Source organism: Tigriopus californicus, chromosome 12, assembly GCF_007210705.1.
Source record: "Tigriopus californicus strain San Diego chromosome 12, Tcal_SD_v2.1, whole genome shotgun sequence".
In the NCBI taxonomy this organism is placed as follows: domain Eukaryota; kingdom Metazoa; phylum Arthropoda; class Copepoda; order Harpacticoida; family Harpacticidae; genus Tigriopus; species Tigriopus californicus.
This window is the reverse complement of record NC_081451.1, coordinates 12,329,142-12,340,939: the sequence shown is the minus strand read 5'-3', so window position 1 is coordinate 12,340,939 and position 11,798 is coordinate 12,329,142. Positions and strand designations below refer to the sequence as shown.

Here is an 11,798-nt window from a genome sequence, read left to right as displayed (position 1 = left end):
ACCTCGAATGAGGTCGACTTTGGAAAATATTGTTTTACCATCCAGGTGTGCTGAGAAATCCTGGATGTGTGGGACGGGATACCGGTCGGGAGTGGTAACATCATTCAATCGCCTATAGTCACCGCAAATTCGAGGGCTTCCATCCGGTTTCTCGACCACTTGGAGTGCACTAGACCAGGGGCTTTGCGACCGACGGACGGATGACGCCCATTTTTTCCAGGCGTTCAAATTCCGCTTTAGCACCCCGCAATTTGTCAGGATGCAGCCGTCTAGCCCGGGCTTTAAGAGGTAGCCCGGTAGTAGGAATGTGGTGTAGGGTACCATGCTTAACCAAAGCACTAGAAAAAGTAGGCGTGGTTATAGAAGGAAAACGTGACATGAGTTGTGTGTAATGGTTATGTGAGGAGGAAAGAGCGTCAAGATGTAGTGCTGGGGAATGAAGTGCCGTGCTTAATGGAACCGTGTCAAAAGTCTCAACGTCAACTAGTTGCTGCTTCCGGACGTCCACCAACAACCCGGAATGGCGGAGGAAATCAGCCCCAAGAAGAGGTCGTTCCACATTTGCTAATAGAAACTTCCACTCAAAAAGACGCGCCCCAAACCTCAGCGTAAGGGCCCGGGTCCCAAAAGTGGGAATTGATGTGCCATTTGCGGCCCGGAGGGTGCGGCTGGAAAATCCGTACTGTTTGTCTGGAAGAGTAGCCGGGAGAACGCTAACTTCAGCCCCTGTATCGACGAGAAAACGGCGCTTCGACTGACGGTCGAGGACAAAAAATAGGCTGTTGATGAATTGACCGCTCGCCTCCTCCTTCACTGGTGAGCGGCCGAGATGTTTTCCGCTTGATTAATGGGCTCTCGGTATTCTACAAAATCTTGCACTTCACCCACGAATTTGCAAGGAGGCTGACACTTATGGGCTTTCTTCCCATATAAGTGATGATAGTAGCAGAGGTTCGAATTAGCAGGTTTGCCAAGTAGTTTCTTCCCTGGTCCCTTCCGGACCGAAGCCGTTGTTAGTGAACGGGTTTGCCAGAGTTGATCCGCGGAACGGGCGAGCTCTCTCATGTCCGATACGCCGGAATGGACAAGAGTAGCCCGAAGATCGTCCGGCATGCGGTCCAAAAACACTCGCCTGAACAGAAAACATGGTTCGTGAGAACCAAGTAGGGCTAACATTTTGTCCATGAGCAACGAGGGCTTATCATCCCCTAACTCAGGCATGCGCAGTAACCGGCCCGCACGTTCATATTCGGAAAGTGTAAAAGTGTCCAAGAGGCGGGTTTTCAGCGCTGTGTATCGCCCGCCGTCCGGGGGATTTTCTAGTAGGTCAAGGACCCGAAGAGCGGTGTCTTGATCTAGGGCGGCTACAACGTGGTTGAATTTGGTATCGTCGGAAGTAATACCCCTCAACCCGAATTGAGCCTCAGTTTGGGTAAACCAGACACGTGGTTGCTGGCTCCAGAATTGGGGAAGCTTAAGGCTCACAGCTTGCACGGCTTGCGCGCTATCGGATGGCATGTTGCTAGACTCCTGGGGAAACGTCCACAGGATACGGGGTCACCAATGAGGCGGGACACAAAAGGGTCTTTTAGAACGTGCTTTATTTCTTATTTCTTGTTTTCTATCCTTTGCTCTTTTTCGTCCCTTCCTCAGTCTCCCCATCTTCTACCCTCCACTCTGAGGGTTACGCCACAGTATAAATGTTGCATTCTTTCCATGAGCCATTTTAACACGAACTCCAACTCAATCTTTATCTTTAGTTTTGAACAGGACCAAAAGACCAAAAAGGCTGAAATTGTGTTCTTGAAATGATTCTCTGTTCTTTATTTTCACACAAAGCTCGCTCACACGAACACCAAATATTTTACTTAATCTAAATGTTCGAAACTATGAAGTCGGTCAAAATAAAGGAAAAACAAATCAACCAAAATAATCACTTCATAGTTCATAAAAGTGGCAAAAACATAGAATCGGGCTTTTGACCCCCAACTCTTTTAAGTAATGCAAATAACGATCTCGGCTCCGTTGCCGTTCACTGTCCTGTCGGCGGATAATCGAATGTCAAGTGAAGTGTTAGAGAAATCGCGGATCTTATCTTCTGTAATCGTGCCACAATATGCAATTTGATCATCATCCGAATCTAAGTCATCGGAGTCACCACCCTGTTCATCGTTCACACCAGTAATTTCTACAAAATCCACGCAAAATTGACCGGAAAAACCAGAGCTCGATCCTTGGAACTGGAAATCTTTTTCTTTAACGGTCACCGTTCCATTTACATTAGCCTCAAACTGAAATGACATAATTAAATTAGAAGCGAAACAGAAAAAGAATGAATAAATGAGCGTAAAAGTATTAAAGGAATGCAGTTTCATGTGCTCTCCATCCGCACAGATGTTCAAAATAGTCTGAAAATGTAAGTGTTTTTGATCTATTGATGATTCTGAGCTCAAAAGATTGGCAGGAATTGCAATTGACAAAAAAAAGCCCTTCAAAATGAAGTGGTTTGAATTGGGGTTTCCAATTTGAAGAGCTCGTCAAAAATCTACGGGAAAATTTGACAACAAAGCCATCACAAATCAACATTTTCATCGTGGGACCAATTTCTATGTAGACATTATCCTATTCGCTCAAATCTAAGAGCCCTCTTTTAAAACCAAGTGTGCAAGCAAAAACTTTGAAACAAGAACAAAGTACCTGAATGGTGTAATCGCAAAAGTATTTAGAAGCTTGTCCTGTATTATTCGGATATCCCCCCATGTTGAATCCAGTGGTTTGGAAAATATAACATCCACTCGGATTCGGCAGGGAAATGGTAAATTGGTCCTGGCCATTTCCGGGACATTCTTCCACATTGATCATCGTTTCCATTATTCCGGAACCCTCATCGGATTCCAAACGATCATTCATTTCCCCGACAGAGACTGAAAAAAAAATGTTTTAAAAAAGACGAAGAAAAATCAAGAATCGGTCATCGATCTTTAGTTCCATGAAAATTGACGGATAAACTTCATTCTTCTTTTGTTCTTCCAACGCTTTTCACCTTTAATAATCATCAATTAAGCATCCATGATGTCTAAAACAGGCACAAACTTGTGAATAAACTTGAGCAAAAAATTTGTTCCCTTTCATGTTTCTCCTGATTCTTCATGTGTTTAAAAAGAAGGCAGCCATTCCTCCCCCTGAGTGCTTTAATCCATAATAATACACCCATTTGTATGTCGAAAATTTTCGATTTGACACGATCAAAAGATCATCCACAAACTGGTTTATAAAGTTAACCAAAGGCGGTCAAAGTTGGTGGAAGAAGCAGTAATCAACTTCTGAAGACCGCATTGAGTTCGAATTATAGCTCGGCTACATTGATCAATGATTTCATTGATATCCTCTGACAATTAGACTCTAAACTCATTTCGACAGGAATCCAAGTGGAAGTCCAAATAAATTTGACAAAATGAATTTGACAAAAATCAACGTCACTTGGAACCGCCCATCACTGACAATTTTGATCACACCATTACTTTTGGCAATATCGTAGCTATATCTACGGAATTTCACTTACTTCTTGGGGTATCACTCTTTAACGAGTCAGTGGCTTGACGAAAGGTGGCGACATGAGAGTTACCAACTTGTCCATGGATTACAATTAACAAAATGACCAAAAGGCATGTCGTTGCAATCATCATATTGATTCTGAAATGAAAGGAAGTTGGAAAACGATACGGATTAGCAATGCATAAACGAGTGAATCTGGAGAAATTTTCCGAAAAAGGGTTCAAGCTCAGACTCGTCAGAATTGGTTTGTTTTTCAATCTTTATTTTTTGTTTGGTTTTATCACGGGCTTTTCCAACCGCTACAGGGAATATAATCCCCAGAACTATGAAAAAATATTCATTTATTACATTTCGAGGTTTAAATAATATGTGCGTTCTCCCAACGAATTTGAGTTGGCAGACCGAGCTATGTAGACCATGAATGTGGGGTTGTTGATCTGCTGGAATGCCATCTACATTTCGGGCAAAATGAAAGACGAACCCGAGACTCAAATGAAATAGACGAAGAACTTACTGGACTTGCTCAAAGATTGGTATAAAAGAAAACTGCGGAGATGCTGAGGGCCTTTGGATGGGATGGGATGTGAGGAGCAGTGGTGAATGGTTGGCTGGTGAATGCAAACTGATAGCTGAGAGGCAAACTGGTAGCTTCGTTAACAAATGTGTTCTCGATTCCACCTACTCCTAATGAGAACAAACATATTTGCTAGTCTGAAATGAGGCAGAGAGCAACAATCAAAAAAAAAAAAAGAAAGACTCATGAATATCAGGCCATCTAAGCCCCAACAATTCAAGCCATTGTTTCATGACATCAGACTCCCAAATTGAATCGAAATCATTGCAACTCCAAGATTTCAATCAGGCCCTTAATTTATTGACACCCTGTACTCGACCTTGCAGACCGTCCGATTACCCATTTTTTCTTCGGGTTATTTCTACATTATTAGAAGGATCAAAGAAAAATCATCAAACCCGCTCCAAAGTGTGACTTTAATGTTTTTTTTGACCCTCAGGCGGGTCTGGGTTCGGAACTGATCCGGGCTGCAAAAAGTAGTCCAAACTTAAAAGACAGAAATCTCCAACGGTATATTTTGCTTCCAACCATAGGCAGATGAAAAAACGCATACATAGAATCGGACAGTATTGTTCCAATAGCGACAGAGATTCCATAAAAACTGATGAATGAAATTCTTGGGAACGATCTTGGACGTCACACCAAACCACGAATTTTTCTCGAGAACTCCTCTGGAGCCATCAAATTCCAATCAACGCAGATCTCGCTTCAATAGAAATCTCCCAGATCCGATCCCATTTGGCTCTGGATCCCGTTCTTGTTGGCCTTGCCACTCAATTGAGAAATGGCGGCTGCCGCGGCCGAGCGAATCGTGGCAGACCTCATGGAGGACTCTGTAGGAGAATTCGCAGGCACAGCGGCCTCATTGCTGAACAAATTCGGGGACCTGAGACAAAGTTATGGGGATTTGAGGGTGGATTTGAATAAGGTCAGCTTACCACTTTCATATTGATACCCTGAAGCCACAACCTAGGTTGGGTAACAACCTTGAATTCCTAAAGTTCAAAAATCAAGCCAAGGAAGGATATATGTACGAGGAGGATTGGACGTGGTAATTGGTGAAGCTAAGTCAATTTGTTGTAACAATATTCTAGCTCCCCAAAAGTTACAAGGAATGTTATCATACGGCATGAAAAAGCGATTTAAAAGAACAAAAAAAAGATATTGTCTTTTGAGATTTTACACAGAATCTGTTGATCCTGTAGTGCCGAAGTTTAAAGATAACTTTCATTTCATTGGATGATTTTAAAATAACTTAAAATGCTCAAGAAAATTTAGAAAAAATTGAACCACAAAAAAAATACAAGAGACAAATCTTATGGATCAGGGTTATTTATGTTCTTTAAATTTTCACACTTTTTTTGAGTTCAAAAATAAATGTTAAAAACTTGAAATATTTAGAGGGTTTGAATATCCCACCGTTTCACCCTGAAACACAAACACACTGATGAAATCTCAACTTGTATACAAGTGGTACCCCTAAATGCTTTCCACAGTTGCATCAAATAGGTTTTCGAAACTGTTAGCTTTTAGGGTTCCAGGCAGTGAAGCTTTCAATTCGAGCCAGCCTAAAATTGTTCAGTGAAATTGATGCTACTCCGTACGATTTTGAAAACAAGAACAATCAAAGTCGGCCCTGGATTTGCGTTCTGAATGACCGTCCAAGTGAACCAATCACGGCAAAGAAATTTCGTATCCTTTGAAGTGTTCATTTTGAACATCTGACCTTATTTGGGTACAGAATCTGGTGTGTGAAACTCAGGAAAGCTACATCAAATTTGAATCTTGGACCTTCAACTATAGAACTGGAGACGAAACGGGTACAAATTAAATGCTAAAAACGTGACTTGCCTGTAAGTGCAATGATCTAAATTTCTCGCACGCCGATTACAACATACAATGGAATTTGAGGGTTGCTCTAACTTGAAGCGCCCGATTTGGAGGAAAAATCACATTTATAGGCTACATCACATCAAGTACAACAAGCGCACCCTATTGGGCGGAAGGTAAATAAATAGCAAGGAATTATGCATACCTTCCATGGAAGCTCTCTTCTCTTGGACCACCACTTGCCATTCCCGGAAAAATATTAAACTTGGCCAAGTAGCTCATGTAGCTTCTTGGAGGAGCGTGCGGCGACAGAGCCGCAGCCGCCGCCGCCAATTCCGCCCGATACACAGCAGCCGCAGCCGCATGCATCATGTAATCATCACGGTAGAGGGCTGAATACGTCTCCCGGCTCATGCCTCCGTAATACGGGTCCGGTCTGGCCTGGTAATACCCGACCCCGCCTCCGACTCCGCCGCCAGACACCCGTCCTTGAGGGGGCGGGAAGGGAAACAAGGGTTCGGTGGGAGTGTTGGGAAACGGGGGTTGGTGACGGGGTCGACTCAAACGAAGCAAGTCCATGTTGTAATGAGACGAGTAGCTACCCATTTGATTTTGGGGGTAATTGGCGCCCGCCTTTGAAAAGCTAGATAGAGATGGAAAAAATAGGAAAGACCATGAATACATAAAGATAAATTCTGAAAATTATTTGTTTTTATGAAAACCTCCTCTCATGGGCTTGATCTTGACTCAACGGAAAAGAACCCCCCAAAAGCATTTGAAGAGTAGCATAGGCAAACAAGTCTACGTACTTGACTTGACTTCTTGAGTGTGGTGAAATGGTTTAACCACAAAAACTAAATATAAGGCTACTTATAAAAAATATACAAGCCCAAAATGGATACAAAATTGTGAAAGTCAATGTTCAAAATATGCCAGATGGCAATAGCACAAAATTGCAATTTCTGCAGAGCCAAGGGGCTAAGCCTTTACTGTCCACAACTGTCACCATACAAACAAAAAGTTAAAGGCTATTCTGGATCTAACTCGTTTTCTTCGGTATTCGAGACCCGACGTTTTCGTTATTCATGAATGGCATACTACGTTCATAAATAGATTTCAAAGTACTTACAGAATTTGAGTTAAACATGGACAGCTCTCTAAGGGATCAATGGTTGCAAGTTTTAGGCACAAAATTAGATGAATTCAACTGCATGGTCCATCAGCTGGTCATAATCACACTGTATCTAGCGTTATGGATAAGATCCAAAAATAGGCTGAAAGTGGAAAAGTGGGCTAAACTAAAGATATCAAACTTCAATCATATTTTAAGGTTTTGTAGTAGTGTCAAAGAGTGGCCAGCTCCAATTTGACCAAATCGGTTATGGGACATCTCCAATCTTTGACATGCAGTTTAAAACCAAGTAAATTGTATTGAAGATGAGGTTGCAAAAACTGCGCTCCTATTGAGACATTGAAGTAGTAGTTGTATGATGTCAGCACAAATTTTGGGAGGTCACTGAGGTACTTATTGAAACAGAAGAGGTACTAAAAAAGCAAGATACGTTTTTTGTGCTCCTTCATGTACTTGACAACCTTTGGCTTTTATTAAGTGCCAAATCATATTGTTAAGGTCGCAAAAACTGCTCACATTTCATTAAAGCTAAATGAATGTGTGTCTTAAAAATGAAACATATCTTTTACTAAGATAGTAGTGGGTTTCAAATTGGAATTTTCATGGAATTTTTGACCCCTACAGGTAATGTGATCCCTAGTACTTGGTCAATTGGGCGTATTAACATTGATTTGAATCGGATCAATAAAAAAAATCAGCAAAAAATCTCAGAATTGGATTAGGCAAAGCTCTTTGCTTTTGTTTTCGATTTGAATTTACATAGGGCAGAAAAGTTTGGATTCACTCAGTCAGATTGGAAAAAAATCCTTCAGATTCAAATAATAAAAATTTGGATGTTAGGCACAACTTAGTCCACATGAGCTAGTCAAAGTGTCATTATGACCAGCTCGTGGACATTGCAAATGAATTCATCTAATTTTGTGACTAGAACTCTCAACCATTAATTCCTTAAAAAAGTTGCCCAAGTTTATGTCAAATCCTGTACTCTGAAATACATCAACGCAATGTCCTTTTCATGAATAACGAAACCTCGGGCCTCGATTATCGAAGAAAGACCATTCTGGAAGCTGAAACAGGAACGCGTAATTGCTTTTAGTTTTGGGACGGTTACAATTACACGATTCTAAAATGTAAGTGAATTACACTTCCTTTGTCACAAAAGGGAACGAATTACGTCATTTCGTTTGGTCAGATGCAAAAGTTTGTTGAAGTTCCAGGTATTAGCAAAACTGAAGATTTAAAGATTTCATTGTTTCCTTGCTTTGACAGATGCATAATGTAACAATCACCCCGGAATCCTGAGAGTATTCAATTTGGTTCACTATGCCCAAGATACGCAGAATTGAGTAATTTTTAATGCCGTCCTTCGCGAACAATAAATAACCTTCTCATCCGCGGTCAGGCAATGCGCGAAAGCAAAGAAAAATAAAGGCGCAATCTTCGTCGTCTTTTGGAGCACCACTTCCCTTGAAAACATTGGGCCAACCAATATTTTTATTGCTAGCCTATGAATTGAGTTTGTTCGTCTAAATGATCATCTCTCGGATAAAAACTGAGAAAGAAAAATATTTTCAACTACAAAGCCTGTTGGGAGACGGTCTTCAATCTGCAAAAAGCACTCATTTTCTGTCGGAATAATGTTCTTCTCGTCTAGTGGCTACATACACTAACATCACTCCGAGTGTTACTGAACAGTTAAGCACTTTCAAAAATTGGAGATCCATCGAATCTATCGTCATATTGCGTTATGTTGCTCAAATTCGTTGGTTTGCCATATTTGGAGGAAATATAAATGTACAAAGATCAAAATGGCACGCAGAATGTACTTTCGCAATTGACCCCGACGTGATTTGAACACGCAGCCTTCTGATCTGGAGTCAGACGCGCTACCGTTGCGCCACGGAGTCAGTTTAATATTACATGTTTATGTTATATATTATATATATCATAATTATTATTATGTTATATATTTATAAAAACATTATATGTTCAATATTATATTATGGCTCAGAATCGGCCAATTTCAGAATAAGCAAGGTCGGGTCGTTCATGTAGGACAGTCAAGTAAACGGGTTCATGGACAACTGACGTTATTCCATGGAGCAAAATCAAAGACAACATGCCCAGCCAATCCGCACTGTGCATGCATTGAATTTTGACATTCTTTCCATTTCACCTACTTGTCTAGGCAATCAGCATTGTGGTATTGAGCTAATTTGATAGTGCGTTCACTGATTAACACCAAACATGTTCATTTGGTTGGGTTTTGTAACACAGCTCACTCAAAATCACTCGATTAATGAAATTAAAAGAAATTTTTCCTTGAATTTCCTTTACTTGACATCCCCTATACGGCATTTCTTTATAGCATAGATTATCATAGAGTGATAATAGAATTGCTAACGAAACTGGAACTCCATGGCAAATCGAACTGGTTTTTTCAGTTGAGAGGTGTTCAAATGTTTTCAGGAACCTTCAAAATTTGACGCCCTGTAAAAATCGAAAACAATTTTGTTGAGTGGAGGTTGAGTGACAATTATCACGAGTTCCGTCAAACACAGAGGCCAATATTTCCCGGCTTCAACGCAACCTTTCCCAAAATGCTTCATAAATACCTCGAGGCCGCTTCCNTTTCGGGGTTTGTCATTTTCAGGATCTTGCCCAGGGTTTGGTGCCGATTGAAGTGCGCTCCCATTTGCATCGCTCAACCCAATGCTACTTGTGTGTGCACCAAGACCTTCCTCGGGATCTTCCCCCTCTTCACCATCAACCTTCCGTGTTGCTAGATGATGCTGGACCTGTCTTATTTCTTTCATACCATCCAGTTTTCTTTCATGGCAAATAGAAATATCATCAAAGTTAAAGTTTTTCGTGTGGTTTCGATACTTTTTTTTATGACAGGGTTCTTATTTACATGTCTGATAGGCAGCGCATATATCCACATCAGTTTTTTTCTGTTGATTGTGGAAAAAAACACTTGTTGGCTGATTTATCTCACTTCGAATATTGCGAAGGTGTTTGAGAAGATCATGAAGTCCAAACGTGTTGAATTTCTTGAAGTCAATGAAGTCCTTCCTCCTGGCCAGCAAGGGTTCCGAGTAGTGATGGGATCAAATAAATTTTCAAAATCAGGATTGCCAGAGAGCTCGGAAACTCAAAGCACCGCCGTTCCCAAAGTACCCAAAGAAGCTAGGTTTGACCAAAAAGGTAACCCTGGTTTGCTAGACGAAAAATCAGGGTGACTTTTTGTGACTAACTAACTGGTTTCTGATATTCCACTGATCATGCCATATCCCACTGAAAATGTAAATCGGTAGCCCTAGTCGCAACCTCCCGTGATCATTTGTTTGATCCCATCAGTAGTTCCGAGCACATTTTAGCACGGTTACTCAATTGATTGAGCATTTAAAGCAGGTCATTGAGGGACTGGAAAGGCACGAGTCAGTAGATGTTGTCTATCTTGATTTTGCCAAGGCCTTTGATAAAGAAGATCATGGCCTTTTGTTGAATAGACTTCATGACATAGGGATCCAAGGCAAGGTTCTCAATTGGATAAGAAGCTTCATTCAAGATAGGAAGCAAATTGTTAGGGTTGAGGGATCCCTTAGTGACATACACGATGTCAAGTCAGGAGTTCCCCAGGGTTCCATCTTTAGGCCCCTCCTTTTTGTAATATTCGTTGCCCCGCTTCAAAAGCTTAGTTTTACTGACAGTCTCTCTTCTTATGCCGACGATACAAAGCTAGTTTCTGGTAGGAATGGCCAAGATTCCACTAGCCTTGCAAATGACCTCGAAAGAATCTTTTCTTGGGTTGCTGGGAACAATATTGGGACGTTTAAGCAAGCTCTGGCAGGTTCGTTTGTTTGCTGGTACCAGTGTCAGTGATGCAAGTTTGGGGCTTCAAACACGTTTACGAGAAGCTGACCCTTCTTTCATATTGCTATTTCAGGAAACGTCGGCTTCGTTAAAACCTGTTTGAAACGCTAATTTTGCATCACTGGCATTGGCAGGCAAGTTTGTTTAGGCGCTTGCCTAAATATCCGAATGGCTCTGAACGGAATGAAATTCCCGAAGGGAGGAGGGCAGTTTGTTGTAGAGTCTTGGGCATCTCTCAAGTAATGAGTGGCGCATGATTGATTTAGCAGTCGCATTCTTGTTATAGTTCCAATGAGGTTGGCTAAAGGTTACACGTTCAGTGTCTCTATGGACCAAATTAATGTCCCTGCTATGGGACAGCTCATTGATACATTTAAAAGTATGTAATATGGCATACAGTTCGTGTCTCCTTTGCACATTGTACAGGCGTAGATGCTGAAGTCGATCCCAGTCGGTCCCAGCAGTAAGGAACAGATTATGTAAGATAGAAATAAAGATTAAGGAAGATATTATGGAAAGATAGAAAAATGAGTGTAAGAAATAGATTACGGATCAATTGATAGAAAGAAAGGTATTTCAATAGATATTCAAGCTGTAGTTGTTTTGTTTAATGAGATCTTTCCTTTTTACCGCTTATTTTGACTGAACTTGAAGTTGATGTGATCATCCTTTTTCTTTGTTCTGATGGATGCAAATCTGAAGCAAGTGTGTGTTTTAGAAAGGAGTTCAATGATAAATGGGATGTGTTCCGTCCACCAGCCAGGGGTGAAAGGTCCTGACTTATTGAATTCCCGTGGTGAACGGAAACATGGAACTCTTGACCCAAGCACT

General features: G+C 41.2%; 2 protein-coding genes and 1 non-coding gene across 3 annotated transcripts; all 3 read right to left on the bottom strand.

Moving 5' to 3' along the window:
* Positions 1–810: 810 nt before the first annotated feature.
* LOC131891290 (uncharacterized) lies at positions 811–1,518 on the bottom strand. The gene is made up of 2 exons (XM_059240816.1): positions 1,175–1,518; positions 811–1,132 (listed from the first exon to the last, which is right to left on the bottom strand). The coding sequence occupies exons 1-2, from the start codon at positions 1,516–1,518 to the stop codon at positions 811–813; spliced, it is 666 nt and encodes a 221-aa protein (XP_059096799.1).
* Positions 1,519–4,616: 3,098 nt separating this feature from the next.
* Positions 4,617–9,715, bottom strand: LOC131891985 (uncharacterized). Its single transcript, XM_059241697.1, has 3 exons — positions 9,707–9,715; positions 6,165–6,602; positions 4,617–5,015 (listed from the first exon to the last, which is right to left on the bottom strand). The coding sequence occupies exons 2-3, from the start codon at positions 6,563–6,565 to the stop codon at positions 4,838–4,840; spliced, it is 579 nt and encodes a 192-aa protein (XP_059097680.1). The 5' UTR covers positions 6,566–6,602; positions 9,707–9,715; the 3' UTR covers positions 4,617–4,837.
* Positions 8,927–8,998, bottom strand: Trnaw-cca (transfer RNA tryptophan (anticodon CCA)). The gene has a single exon. It is a non-coding gene; the product is annotated as a tRNA-Trp (tRNA).
* Positions 9,716–11,798: the final 2,083 nt, after the last annotated feature.

What these genes read in the sequence shown, in the direction of transcription:
- LOC131891985 (XM_059241697.1), bottom strand. Translation starts at nt 6,565, where the DNA reads ATGGGTAGCTACTCGTCTCATTACAACATGGACTTGCTTCGTTTGAGT. An exon ending in GAAGAGAGCTTCCATGGAAG is followed by an intron (nt 5,016 to 6,164) that starts GTATGCATAATT and finishes ACTTTGTCTCAG; the next exon opens with GTCCCCGAATTTGTTCAGCA.
- LOC131891290 (XM_059240816.1), bottom strand. Translation starts at nt 1,518, where the DNA reads ATGCCATCCGATAGCGCGCAAGCCGTGCAAGCTGTGAGCCTTAAGCTT. An exon ending in TCGTTGCTCATGGACAAAAT is followed by an intron (nt 1,133 to 1,174) that starts GTTAGCCCTACT and finishes TTTTCTGTTCAG; the next exon opens with GCGAGTGTTTTTGGACCGCA.